General features: G+C 43.8%; 1 protein-coding gene across 8 annotated transcripts in view; it reads left to right on the top strand.

The window, feature by feature from the left end:
• Positions 1-18,833, top strand: part of WIPF3 (WAS/WASL interacting protein family member 3) — a 53,755-nt gene extending 34,922 nt beyond the window's left edge. For 5 of the 8 annotated variants that reach the window (XM_074984549.1, XM_074984550.1, XM_074984551.1 and 2 more), the window contains 6 exons: positions 6,453-6,588; positions 8,649-8,777; positions 11,638-12,366; positions 15,246-15,401; positions 16,195-16,296; positions 17,045-18,833. In XM_074984549.1, the coding sequence (XP_074840650.1) occupies positions 6,453-6,588; positions 8,649-8,777; positions 11,638-12,366; positions 15,246-15,401; positions 16,195-16,296; positions 17,045-17,085 (1,293 nt within the window). In that variant the 3' untranslated portion in view covers positions 17,086-18,833. Of the gene's footprint in view, positions 1-4,710; positions 4,854-6,452; positions 6,589-8,648; positions 8,778-11,637; positions 12,367-15,245; positions 15,402-16,194; positions 16,297-17,044 lie in introns of those variants that run through there. The other 3 variants (XM_074984557.1, XM_074984556.1, XM_074984555.1) reach the window with 3 other exon arrangements.
• Positions 18,834-23,203: the final 4,370 nt, after the last annotated feature.

Here is a 23,203-nt window from a genome sequence, read left to right as displayed (position 1 = left end):
GCTTAATTTTCATGGGAGACAGATAAATAGCTGCCTTATTTCCCATCTGGGAGAGAACCTGTTTCTCCCTGTTCAGCTACAGACTGTAAAACATTCTATCATTAAGTATCCCTATTTCTTTGGACTGTGTTAGTACGTACGTTTCACAATATTAATCACCAGTGTTTTATTAGCTTTCAGAAAGACCTTGCACTGTAAGCTTTTATAATACAGCTATACTGTATATAGCCTGCTGATTTAATTATTTATAACTCAAGATTCAGGCACCCTTCTTTACAGACTCATCAACCTTTGAAATGGATTCTTTTGTGGGATACCCCTCAAACCAAAGTTTATTCAAGTGTGAGGAGGAGGAGGACATGGAATCTGGTGCTGAAATGCCATGCCATGTTCTGACCTGTGTTTGCTGAAATGCAAATTGTTCCTTTTCCCTGTCATCTGCTTCCCCGCTGTCTTGATGAGCCTGTTTACTGGTCATATGTACATTGAGATAAATGTGCAAGTGAAAGTAAGCCAGTAAGCCCTGGTGCAGTGCAGCAGTAAAACACTGGCTGGCTGGAGGAAGGGCTCCAGATGCTTTTGGTGATGCTACACCCTGAGCAGCGCAGGTGCAGCACACCCAGGCTCAAGGATGTGCCAGCTGGGCAGCACAGTCCCTGCCGCCTTGGCCAGCCCTGAGGATCTACTGACCGTGCAGCATGATCCCTGGCTAGTAGCCCTGGAGATCTGGTGGCCAGGCAGCAGCCCGGTGGCTGCTCTCCCAGTCCCAAGTTCCCCACACACACCCAAGTCCCCTGTCCTAATATGAGCACAATTGGTAGAATCTTTCAAACAATAAATGTCTTTTACTCATAAAAAATTACAGAATCTGAGCACCTCTCAAGTAATTATGCTGAGCACAGATCTGCACGATAAGTAAATATTCTCATCAGTCTTGTAAAGAAAGAGAAGATTTATGTGGCTATAGTGTAGCTATGTTAGCACATAGCATAGACTTTTATCTTGAATAGGCCCTTGGAAGAGTCCATATGGGAGGATTTAGGCTTCTTAACTCCATCAAAATTGCATCTTTCAATTTCTTTTTGGTCAAATTCATGCTCTGCTTCCTTTAGCATCAGCTCTAGAAACTGTTGGTAAAACCATATCGCCTTCTAAAACATTGGACATGATCCCACCATTGCAGACATCTGGTTTCCTCTCCTCAGCTGTTTTTAATGGTCATGTTTCAGATCCATATAGTAGGGTTGTCCTCACTATTGTGTCGAACACTTGTGTCTTTGTTCTCACAGCGACATCCTGCTGCCCAGGGGCCCTTGAAGAGGCTGTAGTAGGAGGTTCAGGTGAATTCTGAAGCTTGGTTTTATTGTAAATAGCAGATGAAACTTCTGAAATTCTCTCTTCCATGTGTCAAAATAAATTGTATTACAGAATGATTTTCATTAGCGTTGGAATGCATACCTGGTGTACTCTTAACAATATTATTTATGTGAAAGGAGACTAGGGTAGGTCCCTGACTTAGGTTGACGACTTGATGAAGGACCAGTCCAGACTGTTACTTTTGTTTGGGTTGTAGACCCTCTAGCTTCAACAGACTACCTAATATGTCAAATTGTTCACTCATTCATTTCTGTTTTATAAAGGGAATATAATGCTTTGGTTTTATCACCGCTCATCTTAGGTCTCATCTGTTCTCCAGTTTTTCACATTTCTGCCAGCATTAGCTGGTCACCTCTCTCTCCAAATAAGGGCAACATCTGCGTATTTGAGAAAATCCTCTAAAGATGAATCTTTTAAATTTCACACTTACTACTTTGATCTCAACATTTTTTTATCAGATACAGTAGAACCTCAAGATACACACAACTCGAGCACGCATATCTTGGGTTAATGCGACTCTGAATGGCTCCCAGCCGCTGGCCACTTACAGGAGCCAGGAAACTGTCTGTAATACAATTTACTTTGACACATGAAAGAAAAGAGAATTTCAGAAGTTTCACCTGCTATTTACAATGAAACCAAGCTTAAGAATTCCCCTGAATCTCCTACTACACATACAAGAGTTGGACCACTTGACAATAGTTTTTTCTATCAACTAGAGGTGGGAGAAGTTCTTGATACAAAGATTGTGTATCCATTTCTGTAGTGATACGAGTATGAGAGGAGGGGATCATACACTGTTCATTCATTAAGAGTTGTCAGGAATAGGAGTCTTTTGGACGAACGGTAGAAAGGCTGAATGTTGGTATATGCAGCATTTATGAGACCAGCTAGATCTCAAACATGGAAAGCTGTGGCTTGTAGTGATCAGACTTTTGGTTTTGGGGACGCAGCTAAATAAAGTGACTTAGGAAATCTGGCAACACCAGGAATCTCAGTCCAGTGCCTTAATCACCAGGCTCTTTCTCCATATTGTACAACGTTACATGTCAGCTAGGAACGTCGTTCCTCTTTGTATAGTTTAGTTTAAGGCCAGAAGGTATCTTAGATCTAGTCAGACTTCCTGTAGATCACAGGCCATTGAATTTCACTTACTCTGTGCTGAGGTTCTTGTTACACTTTTCTCTCTGAGATTTAAGAGCTCTTTATTGGTGAGTATTGTGTCCCAGTGCTGGTGCATATACACTGTATATCCCAGTCGTCTTTTTGATAAGCTTAAACAGGTTGAGCTCTTTAAGTCTCCCACTTACAAGAGGTTTGTCTCCAGCCCTCAAACTATTTTTTTTTGTGGAGGTGGGGGGTGGGGTGGTCTGTTTTCCCCTCCCCTGCGCTCCAGTTTTACAATACCCTCCACTTCCACTGTGTGCAGCGTTGTTCTCACCAGTTGTTTTCCTGCTTTGATTTGCTGCTCCCCTATTTATACATACAAGGGTTGCATTAACCCGGTTTTGTTACAGCGTTGCATTGTGCACTCATTTACCATTCCGCTAATCTTTGTGTCGTCAGCACATTTTGGCCGTAGTGATTTTCATACTTTCAAATCACCAGTGAAAATGTTGAATAGTATTAGGCTTAATACAACCCTGGTACCCTGCTATGAACTCCCTCATTTGATGATGATTCCTTATTGAAAATTACTTTTGAGTTCTGTCAGTCAGTTTTATCCATTTTATATATATTTTATTGATAGAGTGCAGTGCTAATTGTTGTTGAAAAAGAATATTGTACAGTCTTACAAAAGTCTAAGTATATATTGCGTCTACACAGGAAGGATAATCTGAAGTGTTCTGTATTGGCTTCTGTCACTTCCTTGGTACATAGATGTGAACCACTGGTCTGATCTGACCCTTTGTAATACCCACCAATGAAAAACTTTTGGGATATGTACTGTGGTGTGCTTAGCACACTAGATAGGGAAGTCTCTGTAATAAATGGATTTTTAAGAAAACAGTATGAATAGTGTCTGTCAGTGCAGAAACATGGCCTCCACTTACTACTGTGAGTTTAGATGGGACATGTAAGGGGAAATATGGTGTTCAGCACGATGAGAGAGAAAGTATTTCTTTACTTTGAGGCTCTTGCATATGTGACTTGTTCCATTTCTGTAACAAATTATTTAACATGACATTCTTTGTGTGCGAAATAATAGAGCAATAACTTGATGGTTACCAAGGAAATGAGAACCAACCAGTTTAATTTCATTCTGTGTTACCTTAGACATCTCTGGCATTTAGTACAACAAATGATCTTCACATTCATGTTTGCTTCCCTTTTGATTTTCAGCGAAGGGCTGAGACATTTCCTATTCTGTCAGCGTAGTTAACCCATCAGCGCAAAAAGGCACTTTGTCAGAATGACACCTTTTGGGTTGCAGCTGTGCTCCCTCTGAGAGAGCCAAAGAAAATGCATTTGTCTTCCTGTTCCAGACACTTCTGCGTAACCCCAATGAAGAGCTCACTTCTGTCTGCTGGCTGCACCGCTTGCACAATTACTATCTGTTCTGTATAATGCCAATATAACATGACAGTGAGTCCCTGGCTAATTCTGCTTTCATAAAAAATATCTGTGCAGTACACACAGGATCTTGCTGGACAAGGTCTGTCTGCAGCTGATCAATTGTGGCAGGTTTCCTTGGAGATGTAAATTCATATTTCTGCCCTGGTTGGGATAATTGTGTTGCAGGGTACCAGCACTCCCTTTGCTATTAAAATGTCAGAGACTGCATCCACGTAGGCAGTGCTGCAAACAAGAGATCCGTAGGAGAGTTCTTACAGGCGTGCAGCTGAGCACCACTGCTGCTGCCAAATTCTCTTGATCTTGTAATAGAAAAAGAGAATCCACATCAAGCTGCTCAACAGCTCAGTCAGTCACCAGATCCACCGGCCACTCTGGCCAGGAACGTTATATATTAATGTGCAATGCAGAGGAGCATGAGGAAGAGTGTTTGAAGTAAAGATTCTGATGGTTCTAGTTTACAACAGTACATTTTGTATTTACATAATTAAGCATTCCATCTTTGTTTAGTGTGAGAGATTCTCTCTCACACACACACACGCTATCTAAAAGAAATTTAAGATTTCTTGTGTTAAGGGAACACTATGTCAGACTGTAACAAAATGTAATCTCCTACAGATTGCATACTGAAATACACAGTATTCCAATACTCTGTGTGTTCACAAGAACAGAGCAGACATTTGGCATTATATGTGGACACATGAACCCAGAAACAAACACACAGCTGTTGGATCTAATTTTAAACTGAACAGTCTTGATGGGATAGCTTTAGAGTCTAATTAACAGGCTATGGACTAAATTATTTCTGGGAGTAAGGAGAAGAAAGTTTGAAGAAACTGGTGAAAAGCTTTTGGTAAAGGCAAGATATATTTGCTCCAGTTATGGTTCGTCCTTTTATTAGAGTAAGTACAGTGAATTTTTAAGGAAATAGTCTCTGAAAATATATTCCTGCTGGTGTATAGCGTATAAAATTTCTTATGTCAGTCAGCCTATCAGGTCTGATAACCAGAATTATATAGTGCTTGTACATTTAAAGTTTGTTTAAAGCATATGTGGAAAGCACAACAGTTATGTAAATTAAGGCATTATCTAAGAATGACTATATTTTTCCAGTGTCCTAGTGAGGACTATCTGCTCACAGTGTCAGGAACAAGGTTATTACTGAGTTTTTACATCAGATGCCAGGAATGTATTAGCTATTACCATCACCTAAGAGTGCCACCTAATGGACATTTACAAATCCAAATATTTTTAAGCACAGAGAATAAAAACAGGCAATCAAATGCATGTATAAATTTAAATTGTAAATTAAGTAGGTAAATTTTTGTCATAGAGTGGCTTCTAAATATTTCAGTTTTGTTTTTTGCCTTCACAAATCGCAAATAGCAGTTTTTAAGGGAGCTACTTGATCCAGAGTAAGTATATAGTATTAAACAGGAGCAATGATCTGCTAAAGAAATACATCTTGTGTATTTCAGTTATCCCTGGTAAACACAGTTAATAACTTGGCTATAATATCTTGCTCTGGATTTGATTATAAGGCCTTATATTCTAGGACAATCCAGTGTTAACTGCTCATTGGCTTTGTAAATGTCCTTTTTTTCATGTTTGACAAAAAACAAACTCTGAAACATCTGAAATCAGAACAGATTTCTGATCTTTGTGTTCTGAAGAATCTCATATTTAACAAACAATATTCATGGGGGAAAAACAAGGTTTTGCATTAGTGTAGTCATACCAAGGTAGCTTTATATTTATAGGCCTTGAATACTGTAGAATATTGTTTGTTTAGCTAAATTGATTGTAAGAGTCACAACACAGCATGCTATCGTGTGATCATACCAGTAATGCAGGTGGTAGTACTTACAATTAAGACTCGGGCTACACTCATCCCTAGTGCCAGCAGCTTGATGCAAATGAGCAGTCTTGAAAATGCAAAATGGCCACTCATTTGCATATTGACAACAGGAAATAAGCAGTGAAGACCTGGTTCTGCAGGCAAAATCTCCCTCTGTCTCCAGCCCCTTATCCCTAGACAAAATCAGGGATAAGGGGCTGCTGACAAGGGGGTTTTTGCTAGCAGAACCATGTCTTCATGGCTTGTTTTCTATCCTGGATATGCAAATGAGCTGCTCAGATATGCAAATTAGCATTCATGTTGCATTTTTGAGGCTGCTTATTTGTATCAAGCTGCTGGCACTAGGGGTGAGTGTTAGCACTAGCCTAAATGTTCCTTTTTTTTTTTTTAATAAAACGAGAGAGACAAAAATGAGTTATATTCTAAAATGGCTTGTGAAACCTTCCTTTCATAAAGCATTGTAGGTAAACTCAAGAGAGGCATGCACCCTCCGTGTTGGAATTACATGATGGGAGTGGGAGCAGGCCTGGCAATTCTAGGAACATTGGTAGCGCATGGATCAGGAAGTCAGACTGAAGTGAAAGTGGGCCCCTTCTTTTGTTCAGGTGAAGTTAAACAGTGCTAATAATGTGGTTATCCTCAGCAGGCTAGCACGGAACCCCCGAAGCTCAGAAAGGAAGATCAAAGAGCTCGAAGTGCATTGCTGGCAGATATTCAGCAAGGGACTCGCTTAAGGAAAGTTACCCAAATCAATGACCGAAGTGCACCACAGATTGAAAGTAAGTTTCAGCTCTGTCCGCTCCGAGCAAGGGGCCCTAGCCTGCCAAGTCTTTAGCTGAGTAGCCCCATAGAAGCCATTTGGACCACTTGTATAACTAAGGGTTTGCAGAATTGGTCAGGTCCTTGAGTTTCTCAAAGGCCAGCTTCAGTCTGCCCGACTACCGAGGTGAGAGTTTGATTTGCCACTCCTAGAACCTGTGATTTAGAGTGGGGTCTAAGTTTGTTGTTTTAGTATTTCATAGCACAGTCCGTGCACTACAGTATCTGTTTTACAGCCAAAATGAATTTACATCCTTCCCTAGAAGAGCGAGCTTTGTAAGTGTGAAGGTTTAGGGTAGAATAAATTGATTGACTGTGGCAAAATTAGCAGATCTTTTTTCTCCTTTCACGCTTTGTTTTATATATCTGGCAAATCCTAGAAGCAAAGCTGGAACTACTCTGAAACCAGAACACTTATTATCTGCCTAACACAGGTTTCCATGTAGGTACAAATATGTTACTTTTATTGAATTACCCCTGGAAAACTGATTTTAAAATTAAAAGGTAAAAAAGTCATTGTAAAGAGAGTGCTAGACATATCTAGAGACACCTCTGGGTCACTCCATTCTCTCATAAACCACTTCCAGGCTTCTGGGGGACTGTTGGCAGGTTATCAAATGTTTTCCCAGCCCCTCTAGCACTGAAGGGAAGTGTGTCCTGTTACTTATGTGTGACGGATTTAATCTGTGCTAGATACCCTGCCAGACCTGCAGACAGCAATTCTGGGCTTCAGGGCAGGGCCGTCAGTGGGCTCCCAGCCATGCGCAAGCTGTGGCTTTGCAGACATGGGCCACCTGACATTTGGTGGCTATGTGGCTTAGTGCATTCTTCTGGCACAGCCTGAGCTTTTACATGCCCACCTGATAGGGTTGCCAGCTGCCTAATCATGCAAACCCAAAGATCCTTGTCCTGCCCCTGTTTTACCCCTTCTGTTAGGCCCTGTCCTTCTCATTACATCTCTCCACCTTTCCTCAAGTGCCCTCTCCCACCCTCAGTCACTTTCATGAGTTTGGGGTAGGGGGCTGAGATGCAGGAGGGATAGCGTAGGGTGCTGGATTTGAAGCAGTGGTCCCTGCTTTTTGCCATCCATTGGGTGGAATAAATTTTATGTGTACCAAGCATGTGCAGAGGTGTACCACCAGCAGAAACACATGCTTCTCGCTGTAGGTGGCTGTGGGTACTCTGCTAAACAGCTTGGTGGCACCTGAGTCTCTGCTGTGTGGCTGCCCAAGCGCTGAGCTTACAGGGGAATGCTTCTGGGTGTGATGGGTTGAGGTGCAGGAGAGGGTTAGGGGATCTGCACTCATCTTGGGCACTCCCGTCTGGTAGCAGGTCCTAGGTAGAGGGGTCTCTGCACACTGCTGCCTGCAGGCCCTGCTTCCACAGCTTGCGTTGGCCACAGTTCCTGTGCTCAGGGTGGGGCAGTGCATGGAGACCCTCCATCCAGAGCCACAGAGGTGGTACTGGACATTTCCGGAAGTGGTGCAAAGTTAGGGTAAGCAGGAAAACTGCCTTAGATCCACAGAGCTGCCAGTGGTGGCTGGGGGGCCTCAGGCCCTTTTAAATAGTCTGGGCCACTGGGCAGTTGGCCCCTTTGCTTCCTTGGACCTCACTGGGCCTGTACTGAGCTGATCAGCTGGCAAAGTGATTCTCAGATTAGCTGGGGCCAGCGAAAACAGTGGTTTCTTAAGAGACACAGTGACTTCTCTCACTCGCAGCTGGTTTTCAGAATTCTGTGAAAGATGAAAATCTGGTTGTTTTAAGTGATAGTTTAACACTGCTCATCACAAATAGCTGAACACAAGGCTAACGTGCCAGCATTACGGATGCAGCAGAGGGTGCTGTGCTCTCAGATGTTGGTTAAACAGAAAAGTGACTTCTATTGAACCCTCAGGAACTTTCCTTGCCATATATGTTAAAAGGGCAGAATTAGGGGGCTGCTGTTGGTGATGCTGGCCCTTTGAAAGCCTGAATGGAGACACAAGAACACAGCTGTAAATGCCTCCTCTCCTTGTAACAGAATCCAGAGGACCTAATGGAGACGGAGGTGGCCAAGCAGCCAGCAGAAGTGGTGCTCAGCCTTCACTGGGGGGCTTGTTTGCAGGTGGATTTCCCACGCTGAAACCAATTGGCCAAAGAGACGTGACCGGTAAGGCCGCTTTTCTGTAGGAGGGAACAGACAAGTGAAACTGGGATTGTAATTTGAAATCCAAACACTCCATGTAGCCTTTGAGTGTGTGTTTTATTTTTTTTTCCAAACCTTTGATTTATTTTGGCACCAAACTCATAAAGCCTTTGTGTAGACCTGAATTCTGCCTGTCTGTGCCTCTGTGCTTAAATAAACCCTCAACTGATTAGAACAATTGCTTAACACAGAGATACTCTGTGCTTCTAATCCAGTTCCTCAAATCTATTGCACTACAGGTGTGCATATTTCTTTAGCAGTGCATGGTAAAAATCCCTGCCCTCTGGAGCTTCCAGAGTTGGGCCTTGATCCAGCAAATTACCAGGGTCAAACTTTCAAAGGTATTTAAGTGCCTAAAGATGCATATAAGTGCTTACCGCGATTTTCAAAAGTGCCTCGGTACCTAGTTCCCATTGATTTCCATAGGCATTCTTGATGAACTCACTATATGCCCTTCGTTAACGGGCAGGGTCAGATTAAGGAAGGGGCTTTAGGGGCTGCATCCCTGGGCCCCAGGCTGGGGCAGACCCACAAAAAGATCTCCAGGCCACCAAAAGTCCTGACCTTTTTTTTTCCCTGAGGCCCCTTGTGCATTATCTGGCCCTGCCTGGCTGGAGGACAGGGTCAGGTGACTCTGCGCTGCCTTTCCCCTTGTTGGCCTGCAGCTGTGTTGCTGCAAGTGCCAGGGGACGGTCTGTCTCTGTACTGCCCTCGCCTGCAGGCTCTGCTCCTGCAACTCCCATTGGCTGGGAATCGGGCCAGTGGGGGCTGCAGAGGGCAGAGCCTACAGGGAAGGACAGGGCAGTACAGGCCACTCTGAGCCACCTGCTTCTCCCCTCACCAAAGCGGAGCTGTCTCCTGCCACAGCCGGAGCCCTCTCCTGCACCTGAACTCCCTCCCAAACCCCCCGCCCCAGCTGAGCCTCCACCTGCACCCAAACCCCCTGCCCTAGCCCTGAGCCCCAGCCTGCACCTTGAGCCCCTAACTCCCTCTTCAACTCCACATGCCAATCCTGAGTCCTCCCCAGCACTAACTCCTACTCCAGCCTCTTGAACCCCCCCAAACTCTTTGGCTCTAGTATGAAGCCCCTTTCTGTACCCCAAATGCCTCATCCGTAGTCCTCCCCTAAAGCCTGCACCTCTCCTCTCCCCTCCCCGCTGGACCTCTGACCCCTCCCACATCCACCTTTCTGATACCTGCCTTTTTGGTCACACTCCAGAACTTACAGGGTCCCACTAATATCCCTAGCCCCCCAGATGACTCCAACCCTGTCAATGGGTCTTAAGCACCTAAGCCCTTTTTTATGAACCTTTCAGCCTTAAGCAGCTACCTGATCTTTTGGTAGCAAACGAAATCACATTGACTTGAATGGGGCTACTTTGCATACTTAGTTAAGCATGTGCTTAAGTGCTGGGCTGGGGCTCAGGGATCCAAATATCCATACCCCTTGGTCACATGAGTAGTCCCGTTAACTGCAACAGAACCTCTTGGGGTGTGTAAGGGCCATTCCTGTGAATTTTGCATTTGCAGGGAAGCCCCAGGCAAGGCATGACACAGCAACCCTAACAAAAGTGGGAGAGGGAGGAAGAGTGGTGCGGGCTGAAGGAGCATGAGTTCAGCTTTGGTTGTGCTCTTGTGAATGTTTTGTTTAGCTCATGGAGTCCTTATTTCAAATATTAATTACAAATTTGTTGTAGTCATAAATTGTGCGAGTAATTGATTGCTAAGGTCCTGTCTTCACAAGAGGGATTTTCCAAAACTTTCCTACTGTTGCTACAATCCACCTAGTACCGGGGTGCAAGCAGTGTAGACAGAGAGCCTGGTACTGCCATGGTTTTATGTACCATCCTTCTCAGAGCAGTTGCTTTTAAGACTTGACATGGTGGTAGTAGCTAATGGCCCATATGTATCATGCCCCCCACGCTTGTTCAGCTGCTTTAGCGTTAACGGCTGTTGGTAAAGGTGGAAAATTCTGAAAAAGTCCCTACAATTGTTGGTGCATAAGGTCAGTATTAGCAGAGAGCTGAGAAAGGAGTCTGGAAGGTTGTGTGGTCCCTCAACAACTGCATTCACTTTTAGTCCCAGTCTTAGTGTAAGATCTCATGTGCATAGTATCTTAGGGTACATTAAATTATTCATCTAAGGTTCTTAAAACAAGGATTAGAAATGGAAACTAGAATCTGCAGAATTTCCCCAGTCACTTTGCAGACCGATTTCTCCAGGTTAAGAGGAGTCAGATTTCAGTATCTGGTTACCTTGTTATCAGGCTATCATCCGAAGGGTTATTTTCACCAACAGTGGGCTTCAGGTTTCCCTTCTCGCCTATAACGTAATAAGGAATTCAAATTGTCACTGTGTGATGGGTTAAGCCATTATTAAATCGATTCCTTCCCCTTCTCCCCAGGAAAAAAACACAAAATTTGTCTCAATTTCCCGTGCCAGTCAGAAGACAAATCTTTCTCATTCTGCCTTGCGCAGAGTGAAAAGTCTTTGCCTTGAGCTGTCACTGATGACCTCCAATTTCCTCTAGAGTATTTTTTCTCTGTCATGTTTGTAGGCCCTCACCTAAGGGGAGTCCTAGAGTGGCTGATAAATTGAAGAAAGTTGGGAGGAACATGAGTAAGTGTCTCTTGTAGCAATTTAGCAGTGGCGCAGGCACAGGGGGTGGGGGAGGAGGGAGAGTTGAATCCCTTGCTGTATTTTAGTAAAAGCTAATTGGGCAAATGGGACCAGCTCCTTTTCTGCACTGTTCTGATCTAATGATTTCAACCATAGTCACATGTTCGTAATCTACCTGGGGGCTGATGGTTTTATTGTGTTCCAGCTGGCAAGTCTGGGCAGCTGTCTGGAGTACAAGGGCCTCCTCCAAAGTCTCCGGCCCCATTGAACAGCAGTGCCAAAGCAAGCAATAACACTTCAAGTCCTCCGGGTTGTCCAGGAGCAGCACACCCAGCGGCGCTTCCCAGTGGGCCGCGAGCAGGACCAACTCGGCCCAGTCTGCCCGCCCCTCCCCCACCCCCGCCTGTTTCCAGCAAACCTTCCCTCGTTTTCCCCCCTCCTCCACCTCTTCCCTCTCCTCTGGAAAAACCTGCAAAAGCGTCACCCCCACACTTGGTGATTCCTCCTCCACCACCACCACCTCCTCCTCCACCACCTCAGAGTGAGAAGCCTGCCAAGGTGCAAGCAACAGCTTCGTACCTGCCGCCGCCTCCTCTGCCTCTGGCCCTGCCTTGTGGCTTGCCAGTCAGAACTGACTTCTCTAGCCCTTCTCCCTCACAGCCTGATTTGAGGGATTATCCACCTCCAACTCCTCCACCACCACCACCACCGCTGCCTCCTACTTCTCCTTCACCCAGGGGTCCCTTGCTGTCGCTGCCCTCCCCGGCCTTTAACTCTGCCATGAGCAGCAATGACGTTCCTCCCCCGCTACCCCCCAAATCTCCACATTTGCTCTTCCCAAAGCCTGGTATTCAGTCTGTGCCTCTCCCTCCCGCCCCTCCCTTCCCTCAGCCAGCTGCAGCAGGGCAGAAGAAGAGACAAGGCAGAGGTGCAGGTAAGTTTGGAAACTGAGTTTTCAAACCCCACAAGGCCAGGTTAAAATGCAGCCCTAGCCCGGAATCTCCAAGGGCAGGAGAAAACAGGATGCCAGGAGCAGCAGAATCTAGCCCTGTGTGGGGACAGGATCTCTGAACTTGGGAGCATGGATCACAGGGCTCCTAGTGAGAGCAGTTGCTCCTGCTGTGGGTCTGTCTGCCACACTGCTGGGAAAACTAGTCCATGCTTGGCCTTCTCTTCATGAGACCTAAGCAGTGCAGCAGGTTGGAGCCAAATTTGGGACAATAAATATTAAGTGGATTTCCTGAGGAATGAAAGGTTAATTCATTAACTCAACTCCAATTATGCCAAAACCCAGCCTCTTGAAGTGATGTCCTTTAGGAGAGGGTCATTGTCTGCTGCTTACCTATTGCAGGCCAAGATTGAAGGGTCTGAGCTGGGTAAAGAAATGGCTCATCTGGCCAGACTAGGTTCTGGGTCTAAGATGGATGAATTTGTAATCATGGGGAAAACCTAGTGGCAGGTTTTGAAAAACTAAGACCTACCAGTGCCCGTTTGAAGGCAGGGCTGATCTCTCGTTGGGTTTTTAGCATGAGTTTGTTTCAGTATTCTCTCTCTAATGCTTTTACCTCAAGAATAAATGTAATTGTTTATAACTATGGGAAGTACACTGGTCATGGTCATCTGAGAGAAAGCAAATGACAGGCACTGACCTTTTTGGGGAGTCTGTCTTGCTGAAGGTATCAGTGTAAAGCAGGGAGCTGGTCAACCTTAAAATCCCTGTTCAGCAGAATGAGAGGCAGGTTTCTGCTCTAGAGAGGTGACTGTGGAAAGCCAAACCCTGAAGTAGGTGCCCTTTGTGGACCCTGGAGGGGGAATGCAGGAGCAGTTACCCTGAAGCTGTGACATGTAGGTTGGCAGTGGGTGTGGGATCTATGACCGTGCGAATTTCCCTAAGTGCCTGTAGCCAGCCAAAGTCTCCCCCTTACAAGCCAGCTTGCTCGCTGCCCACCCCCCCACTGAGAAGCACACAGGGCACGGAAATGGCTGCTGACAGCACAGTCTTTGATGCCCTCATTGAGGCCCAGATATGCTAGCTTATCGTGACCCTGAGAAGCAGAAAGTACAGCTAGAAGGCTAACAGGCCGAACTGTCAACAAGAGGGGGGGACCCTCAAGAAATCACCCCAGCTGGCATTGATCGATATGATGCACACACACACAATCACCCCAGAAGGGGAAGTACCCCGCCCACACAAAAGAATGTCCTGTACTCCTAAATTGCTTATCTCTTGTCTTACAAGTGCAAACTAAGTAAGAAATGCCCTTGTAACAAACTGGCGTCACAAAGACAGACCAGTATGGTCTGGCACCATAGATAAGAAAGAGAATACGTAACCCAGAGGGGTGTAAAAGATGGGTCCAGCAGAACTCTAACTTTGAGTGCATCTCCACCAACTACCTGCTGGTCGGGTCAGGTGATTGCCTCCCGAGGTCCACAACTGGGGACACCCAACCTCGTATTCGTCTTTCCGTGGAATTGAGTGACCGATCCAGCTTGGCTACGCTTGTATCGAGAGACGCAGAGAGGGTAAGATACACCCATGCTAGGTCTCCGACTTTTTTGTGCACAGCTAAAGAATTAGAGCTCTGTAACTAGATGTCATTGTATCAAGATATTGTGTTAGATGGTAACAGATATCTTTGTATTGGATTGTAACATAACTTGTTAACACCTGTACTTTGCTAGCATATAAGAAGTAAACAATAGCCTTTTGTAACCGCAGGCTTATAACTGTAGCTTAAATAAACTTGTAACTAGTTAAGCTCTGAGCCTGACCCTGTTAACCCTTTTGTCACTGCAACACAGCCGGCACAACAAAAAGAACTTTAACCGTTTGGTTACTACAGCCTGGCCGTGGGTGAGAGTGCTAGGAGCTGCCTGCTCTAACAGTAAAAAAACTGGGTTGCTTAGGACCCAGGGGAGTACCTCACCGCACATTACCCGGCCACCGGCTAACAGTGCCAAGAGAAGTGAAAGCAAGTGCTGCAGAAAGCCAAAGCACAGAGAGGAGTCTTGAAATGAAAGGAGAGATGGGGGAACATGAATTACGAACTAAAGATATGGCAGTTAGTTGAGCTATGCAGAGAAAGGCAGCTCAGCACCAAAGAACAGGCTAAGGCAAGGCTAATCATCTTTTTGATGGCCAGTGGAGAAATGGTGGTGTGAGTTCACAGAGTAGGTCCAGCAGGCAGGAGAAATCTCTCCAAAGCGTTGATGCCAAGAAACAGGAAGGAGGTTGACAGAAACAATGCCCATGTCCCAGCCAGACCAAATGCATCATTGGAGCAGGGATCAGGGACAAATCTACAGGCAGACCTAGAGAGGATACAAGTGGAGAGGGTGCACTGTGTCTGGAAATCCAGCTGCTCGTAGACCAGGATGCTGGATGGAAAAAAAAAAAGGAAATTGGGCTTGTGGGATTGAGAAGTATCTCCCCATAATATTAATAATACTAATAATAAAGAAGCCAGCTGAAGGTTCTGGGCTGAACTTCGCATACTGACAGCTATGTGTACAGAGAGTAACTCATTGACTATGTTGTTTTAAACTCAGGGAAACATCTTTTAAAGATAATGGGTCAGGTGTTCAGAGATAGTGGTGCATATAGAATAGATGGAAACACAACAGAAGTAGTGCTTGTAACGTGGTAGCTGCAAAGTAACCTCAAGCCATGGTGTTATGTGGCATTGAACTAAACATGGGGTCTGGCCTAAAGACAAATCAGTTTTTTTTTTTTTTTTTTTTTAAAGAAATGTCTTCATTCATTCATCCTTTACTGTATCTTTTCATTATGTGCTTGTCTTCTTTTTTAAGTAAGTAGTACTGGGAAGTTAATTCCACCTCCACTGCCTCCAGCAAGATCACCATCAACTGAGCTTACGAGCAAGTGTCCATATACCCAAGTCTCATCTTGGCCAGCTGCACATGAGCCCTATCTACAGCTCAGAAACGGAAACATGCACATCATTGGTAATATTTTCTAAATTAAACCTCTTTGCTGTACTTGAAAGATTTCAACACAACAGCCTGATGAGTATGCAAACTACCAAAAATCCATCTCTCACAAGCCTTGACCGTAACTGGGACAGTTCAGATTGCATGAAGTCTACAGTGAAAAAGCAGTGTAGCCAAGCTATTGAGATGAGCTCTGTCATTGCTCTCTGTGGAGGTGCCTTATAAAGCTAGTCAAGTTATAACTTTTCATTAGGCTTTTTTGAGTCAGAATGAAAAATTAGACACCTGTTGTAAAATTCTACAGGGCCATGCAAAACACATACAAAAGTAATAACTTTCTATTATATTATATTGATTTTGTAGAATAACATCTACAGAACCTTAGTGGTTTCATCCCCGTTACATTGTATAGACAGTGGTTCCCAAGAACACTTTTTGTGGTTTGGTGAGTTGGCTGTTGGCTCTTACCTTTGTTTCTAGCTTCTTCTGTCCTCTAAAGCCAGATGAGAATACATTACTGTACTCACATCATTGTAAGAAATAGCTGTGATTGCCCCAGGCACATTATAGGATTATTATTGGGATGGTGTGGTTGTGAGCAAAAAAAGACATGGTCAACAAGATAATCCCACATAAGATGAAGTTTTCCATTGCATGAACCACCATAGACATTACTGTGTTACCAGTCAGGTATTTTTATTGCAATAGTGAACTGAGTCACAGTTTTTTGTTTAGATATAGTTTTGTTAACAGTGGCCTGAGTTTATTTCCCTGGTAATGGACTTTTTTTTTTTTTTTAATTCTCCAGATGACTTTGAGTCTAAGTTTACTTTCCATTCAGTGGAAGACTTCCCCCCTCCTGATGAATTCAAGCCATTTCAGAAAATTTATCCCAGCAAGGCACCTAGAGGTAAGCATAGCAAAATCTTGTAAAAGGATGACAGGATTAATGCTGTTTTTCCAACATTGTTAAAAATGTTAATGTGACTCTAACACTGAGCAACAATTTAGTGTGAAAGTATAATTGAGTTGCTAGGACACACTGAAATTATATCATGATTATTGTTACATTATAAAGTGTTTCTAGAAAAAGATCAAATAGTAACATGAGCTCATATGTGTCCATCACATTCTTTAAGTAAGAAGCTCTTAAAGTTAAAAATAAAGCTAGGTAAACACCGTTAGTATGGTCTTGAGTCAGTCTTCATGTGTCCATAAACTGGTGAAATTAAAAATGAGTTGTGGTTTGATACTGAACCTGTAATAGCTATATAGTAGTTTTTCAAAAAGTGTGGTATATGTACCACCAGTGGTACGTGAAAGGATTTCAAGGGGTATGCATCAAAAAATAAATTACAAAAAATCAGGAGATCAGCACTGGGAGGTGGGGGGCTGGGGCGCCAATAAGGCCAAAGTCCCAAAAGGGGTACGCAAATGTTTTAAGTTTGGGAAATGCTGCTATATCGGAATAGAAAGGACGTTTTTTGAAATTGTATCCTAACTCTCTATTTTAGCACTTAAATAAGAGTGTCAGATTCTCAAAAGCATCAGTAAGCTGGGAGATACAGGTTCCATACAGGGACATTGTACAGTGTACTGTAAGCATGTACAGAAAGGATGGGCAACCTATGAAATATGATTTCTTATGTATCTTACAGGTACACCTAAAAATCCTCCACTAAGAACACACGTGAGATGAGAAGATCCCTTTAACAGATCTTTGGCGCATTGCTACACAGGAGAAGAAAACATGATGATTTATGAAACAGAGGAGGTTTTGCTAGAAATGTAGAAGATTATATTTTAATAATCATACGCTGCAGTGTTGGACCTGATTTCTTATTTTTAAGACTGGAAAAGAAATTAACTATGCATTCTCTGAATTAGATTAGTCACTGTTGGCACAAGTTTTTACATTGTTAAATACTTTATTCAGCAATTTTAAAAACAAAGCATGATGAGAGTTAAATCCTTGGTAGTGTTCAGTATGTAATTATCAGTCAGATTTCATCAAGAGATGTCCTCTTAAACAGTATTCCAGGCATTAAATATGCCCATAGGTATTTTTGTCACACTTTAAATATTTTTAGAATTTCCCCAGAGAGCTCTGATTATATTTACATGAGTTTTCACTTCGTTATCTGAAAATAAGCTACTATATATTGTATGATTATTGGCATGACTTTGTAATCTCCATTGTAAGTTAACTTTGCTTTCCGTTGCCTACCTACCCCCCCAACCTGCTGCAAAATGGTCTCTCCCTCATTGTTCCCGCAAAGGGGTCCATAATTACAGGGATCTACCTATTGGTCAAACATATATATAGGGAGGAGAAAGGGGCTGTGTCTACTACTGTGCACAGTAGACTGGAGTGAGCAAACTTATGTCAGGCCCCACTTTTTGTCCCTGAAATTAGCAGTCCTCCGTCCCTCTCCCAACCAGTCTAATGTAATCCAAACCAATGGAAATTTTGGTTATATTCACATGAAAAAGACCCTTTCAGCATGTGTGAGAAAATATGTATGTAGAATGGAAAAAAATGTATTTTCACTGTATAAACATGAATACATGTACATACAAACAGTAACATATTTCAACATTTGTAATGAAATGCATGTGCCTGAGACCCAACAGCGGATCATGCTGCATCCCCTTATGAAATTTCACACCCCCCCACCACCTGAGGGGGTCCATCCCCTGCTTTGCACACCCCTGCAGGAGGCTTGTCTCTCTCAGGTGTGCTAGTGAGTGTGCCTGTCAGAAAGCAATGAGCTGGAACGTGACTGCCTGGGCTGGACTGCCTGACACTGTCGGTGTGCAAAGCTCTTCCAAAGTGCTTCTCCCCAGGGAAGAAAGTAACAATGGGATGAAGCATATGCCAATAAGCAGGGGCACAGCTGGACCAGTTTGTCTCTAAAATGTGACCCCTTTGTATGGTATTGACTGTTTGTTTCTCTTTAAATGTTTAATTGTTGCTGCTAACTAGGAGGCCCCCTGCCACTTATTTGACAGGCTATCTAGAAATAATCATTCATTTCCTCTCTTGCCTGTTTCCACCCCATTCCCACATCCCCCTCTCCAGTTGGCTAAAGAAGCTTAAGTAGCAGAATGCTTGAAATAAGGCAACAGGTACTGCTCGTACTTGCCAATCGCCTCTGAAAGTCTCTGGAGACAAGTACCAGAATCCTTCATTGATATGCTCCATGCAGCTCTTCACACCCAAATACTCAGTGTGAGACACAGACGGCTGCAGAGTGGAACTGCAGATTGATTTCCAAGTTCTCAGTTTGTCACAGGTGCCAAAAACAACTCCTCCTGTCAGCTGCTGGGGTGACTGAAAGGTGATGAGCTCAGGCAGGATACCTTAATTACCTCACTTGAAATCACACTTCCCCTTGCAATCGTTCTCATTGGCATGTTATAGAATAAAAATGGCCAGTTCAAGGATGCTTCAGTCAATCTTTTAATTCAGGTGTGTTGTTTCCCTTGAAGAATCACCATTTCAGGACCTCAGTCCTGAGTTCCCATACTGCACAGGTTCTGCACTCAGGCAGGCACCTCCTCTTTCCCCAGGGGAGCAGTAGCTGCTTAGATGACCAGAACTGATTCTGCAAGCAATAGCCAGGAGGGGGAGCTACAGGCTGTAAATCCAAGGTAGGAATTCCGCCCCCGCCCCGCCCCAGTAGGCTAGGAGAGGTCCAAGCTGCTGGCTTGGACTTCTCAGCACAGACTCTGGGCCCCTCCCTAGCTTAGCAGATTTAGTACAGATCTCTGAGGGGTGGAAATCAGTGGAGGTAGAGCAGAGTAGCTTTGACCATGTGGGCTGGGAGGAATGGATGGAGTTTGACTATTCAAATATGCATATGAAATTAAAGCCTGATTTCCTTAAACTCTGCAGCATCCCAAATTGCAAACACAGCAGGTATATTAAATCCAGTTCAGGGCTGTAGTTGTGCCTGTTTGTCTATATCTGGATAGTGCCTTTCTTTGTACAGTTAACTAAAAGCCTTATCACCACTACCTAAATACTCAGGAAAGTGGAAGTGGTCATGCCATTGGAACTAGCTGGATTTTAAGGATGTCAGCTAAAGATTGCAGAAACTCTTCTGTGGACAGCTAAGGGTGGAGAAGTTGTTCATATGGCACTTCCCTGGTCAACAAAAAGAAGGTAATTGTGTGTGGAATGGATAAGAATGGCCATACTGGGTCAGACCAAAGGCCCATCTAGCCTAGTAGCCTGTGTTCAAACAGTGGCCAATCATAGGTTCCCCAAAGGAATGAACAAAACAGGGAATCATCAACTTATTTCTCCACTGTTTCCCATTTCAGCTTCTCACAAAAAGGCTAGGAACACGATTTCTACCCATCCTGGCTACTACCCATTGATGGGACTTATCCTCCATGCATTTATCTAGTTCTTTATTGAACCCTGTTAAAGTCTTGGTCTTCAACAACAGCGTCTGGCAAGGAGTTGCACAGGTTAACTGTGCATTCTGTGTAGAAATACTTCCTCTTAAACCTGCTGCCTATAAGTGGGCACTTACATGCATAAACATACTATATTGCCCCTTTGTGAAGGGCTCAGGACCAGATTAATCAGTGAACTCTTGAGGTTTGACAGTTATTTTGCATTGTTGGAGCCATGAGTCAGAGCAGTGAATCTGGTGTTGTCTGACTGGATAGAGGAAGTACAAAATGGGGCTCTGTATTGCCTCCCAGAAGAACAACTTTTCCAGCTGTAGAATGAAGAAGCACCCCGGGGTTTCTGAAACAAAGTTCCCTGCTGTTTTGTTTTTTTTCTCGCCTGTACTAATCTCAGATTAAATAGTTTGGCTGTGCATGTGACACATGAACAATCAAGGCTACCACAGTATTCTAATTACAATAGCTATAACAACTGTGCTTGAGCATATAACATGTAAAAGTCAAATTTAGACAGGTGCCACTATGGGCATTGCATCTTTTCTTACAGAAAGTCTAATATGAGGCTCTGCAGTAATAGTGTTATGCTACAGTATTACCCTCGTTGTGCATTAAGAGCAAATGTGGAGTATTCTTGCCATTTCTCATCTGTATCAGAAGCTGTAATGCTTTGTAACATTTTTATAAGGATTTTTAAATATATTTATTAAAGTGTCTCTGAGCAGATTAGTTCCTTCTCTGTACTTTACCTTCTGTGCATTAAATGTTTGTTCCTGCACTAAGGTGAGGGTTGATGCTTCTCAAAATGACACCTCTGCTTTAGATTTCATGCCTAGGCTCCCTAATTAGTGAATCAAAACAAAAAGCAGTCACGTAGCACTTTAGCAAAATAGTTTGTCTTTAAAGTGCTACGTGACTGCTTTTTGTTTTGATAGTGTATAGACTAGCATGCTTACTCTGTTACTAATTAGTGAATGTGGGAAGAGAAGCACTTCATTGAATAGGATACACAAAACCCACATGCTAGGCGATACCTCACAGAAGCTAGTCAATGGGAGGTGCTAAGCCCCACCCTGTGTAGTAGGCCTCTATGTCTGGACAGCAGCGGGTGCCTTGGGATTCTCTGCCCTTGCCTTTTTCGGGCAGCAGTGTGTGAGAGGAGCTTTTAGCCCTGTGGTAGGATATCTGAAACCCCTAGTTGAAGTCCCCAAGAGAATCAGAGAAGGCACTTGACCAAAGTTGTGCCACCTTTTCAGCTGAACATTCTGAGAAGGCACCTCTCTGTCTGCTCCTGTTCTTCTGTGGATAAAAAGTCAGTGGACCAAGGGAACAGGCATCTGGATGTCCTCATTTTTTATGCACACCTATGTGTGACGATAATGGTAAGAGAGCATGTGGCTTAAAGTGCCTTGACAGGGTGATATTTCTTGTACAAAATAACTTGGTACATGGGTCATGGTGCTGAAATGAATTTATTTTGCCAAACAGCAGTTCCCAACAGATCCCCAGTTCCCACAGGATGATTGCAAACCTGTACATATGAGTTCCCACCAGAAATTTGCCAAACAAGCTTTACAGTGCCTTGATTTAGTCTGAAGGAGTACATCTGGAGGTACCCACAGACAGGCAGCTGGGCTGACACGTGCAAATAGTTGCATGAAATGGTGATTACCAGCTGCAGAAAACAATACCAAACAGTACACTCTATTTAAAACAGACATTTACTTGCCCTTCTTGGCTCAACATACCCATAAAGCAAAAACAGAATTCATACAGTCAAACTACTGGAACTGCAAGGAACATCCAGAGGTCATCGAGTCCAATCCTCTGCATTCATGGCAGGACCAAGCACCCTCTAGGCCATCCATGACAGATGTTTTGTCTACCCTGCTCTTGAAAATCTCCCATGATGGTGATTCACAACCTTGCTAGTTAATTTATTCCAGTGCTTAACCACCCTGGCAGGAAGTTTTTCCTAATACCCAATGTAAACCTCCATTGCTGCAATTTAAGCTCCTCGCCTCTTGTCCTATCATGTTAAGAATTTTCCTCCCTCCTTGTAACAGCTGTTATGGTGCCGCTTTTCTAAACAAACAATTTTTTTCAATATTCCTTCATAGGTCACATTTTTCTAGACCTTTAATAATTTTTGTTGCTCGTTTTCTGGAGCAATTTGTTCACATCTTTCCTGCACTGTGGTGCTGAACATAGTGCTCCAGGTGAGGCTTAACTGGTGCAGAGTAGAACAGAATTACTTCTTGTCTTTGCTTACAACACTCTTGTTCCTACATCCCAGAATCACGTTTTTTTTTGGCAAAAGTATTACAGGGTTGACTCATATTTAGCTTATGATCTGCTATGACCCCTAGGCGTTAATTCAGCCTGAATGTGAAACAATATTCCTGTGCCACCTGTGCTTGTGGCTTTGAAGTTTAGTATGTCTTTATCCTGCAAGTGTTAAACTTATTAAAATATAGGAAATCAGCAAAGGTACTTTAAAACATATTGTATTTCTCTTAATGCTTGTCAGCATCATTCAGGGCAGGGTTAGTACAAGGGCTAATGGGAATTGCAGACAATGGAGGTACATCCATGCAGCAAGTTTGGCAGTCTGCAGCTGAGTGCATCCTGAGCCTGGGCTAACTGACTGTCTTGCACTATGCTACTAAAAGCAGCTACATAGTTGCTCAGGGTCTTAAGTTTGTGAGGCAGGGGGGACATCCCCATTGGCTTCAGAGCCTAAACTCAAGCTTGTGCCACATCTACATAGCTGCCTTTAGCACAGAGCACAAGTACAAATCATTTGACTCAGGTACTGGGATCCTCTGCCCCAGGCTATGGGATAAACCCTTTAAGGCCCCATCCCAACAGTGGTTTCATGCAAGACTCACTTCAAGCCCCAGTGAAGTCAAGAGGACTCAGAGGCAGCATAGACCTTCTGTCCATGGTGAGTGAGTAACAGGCTCAGAACTTTATTCTTCTCATACATTAGTACTTTCGTCTCACGTGTGTGCTTTTAGTGCTGGCCTCCTGTCCTACACCCCGAAAGGAGCTGAATGCAATCTCAGGTTAGGGAGCCTTGAGTTTGTCTTTTGTTTTAACAACCATGGCTGAGTACATAAAGTCCACTTATGGAAGCAAGATTGAGAATGTATTTTTTAAAGTTAGACACCTGGGTGCAGCCTATTTGTTCCACTTCCAGTTTCAGCGATTCAGCGTACACTCTATTTGCAAGAGTCTATACTTGACTTATTTACCACAGCATTGCAGTCACAGATGCCTAGACAACATCGAACATGATCACACTAACCAAATTAGTTACATGTAAAAGAATCCAACACATTGTTGCAAAAAGGCACAATAAGCACTGCCTGCCTATATTTCCCTAACAGACA

The sequence above is a fragment of the Carettochelys insculpta genome, chromosome 2 (assembly GCF_033958435.1).
Source record: "Carettochelys insculpta isolate YL-2023 chromosome 2, ASM3395843v1, whole genome shotgun sequence".
Classification (NCBI taxonomy): domain Eukaryota; kingdom Metazoa; phylum Chordata; order Testudines; family Carettochelyidae; genus Carettochelys; species Carettochelys insculpta.
This window is presented reverse-complemented; position numbering and strand designations above follow the sequence as displayed.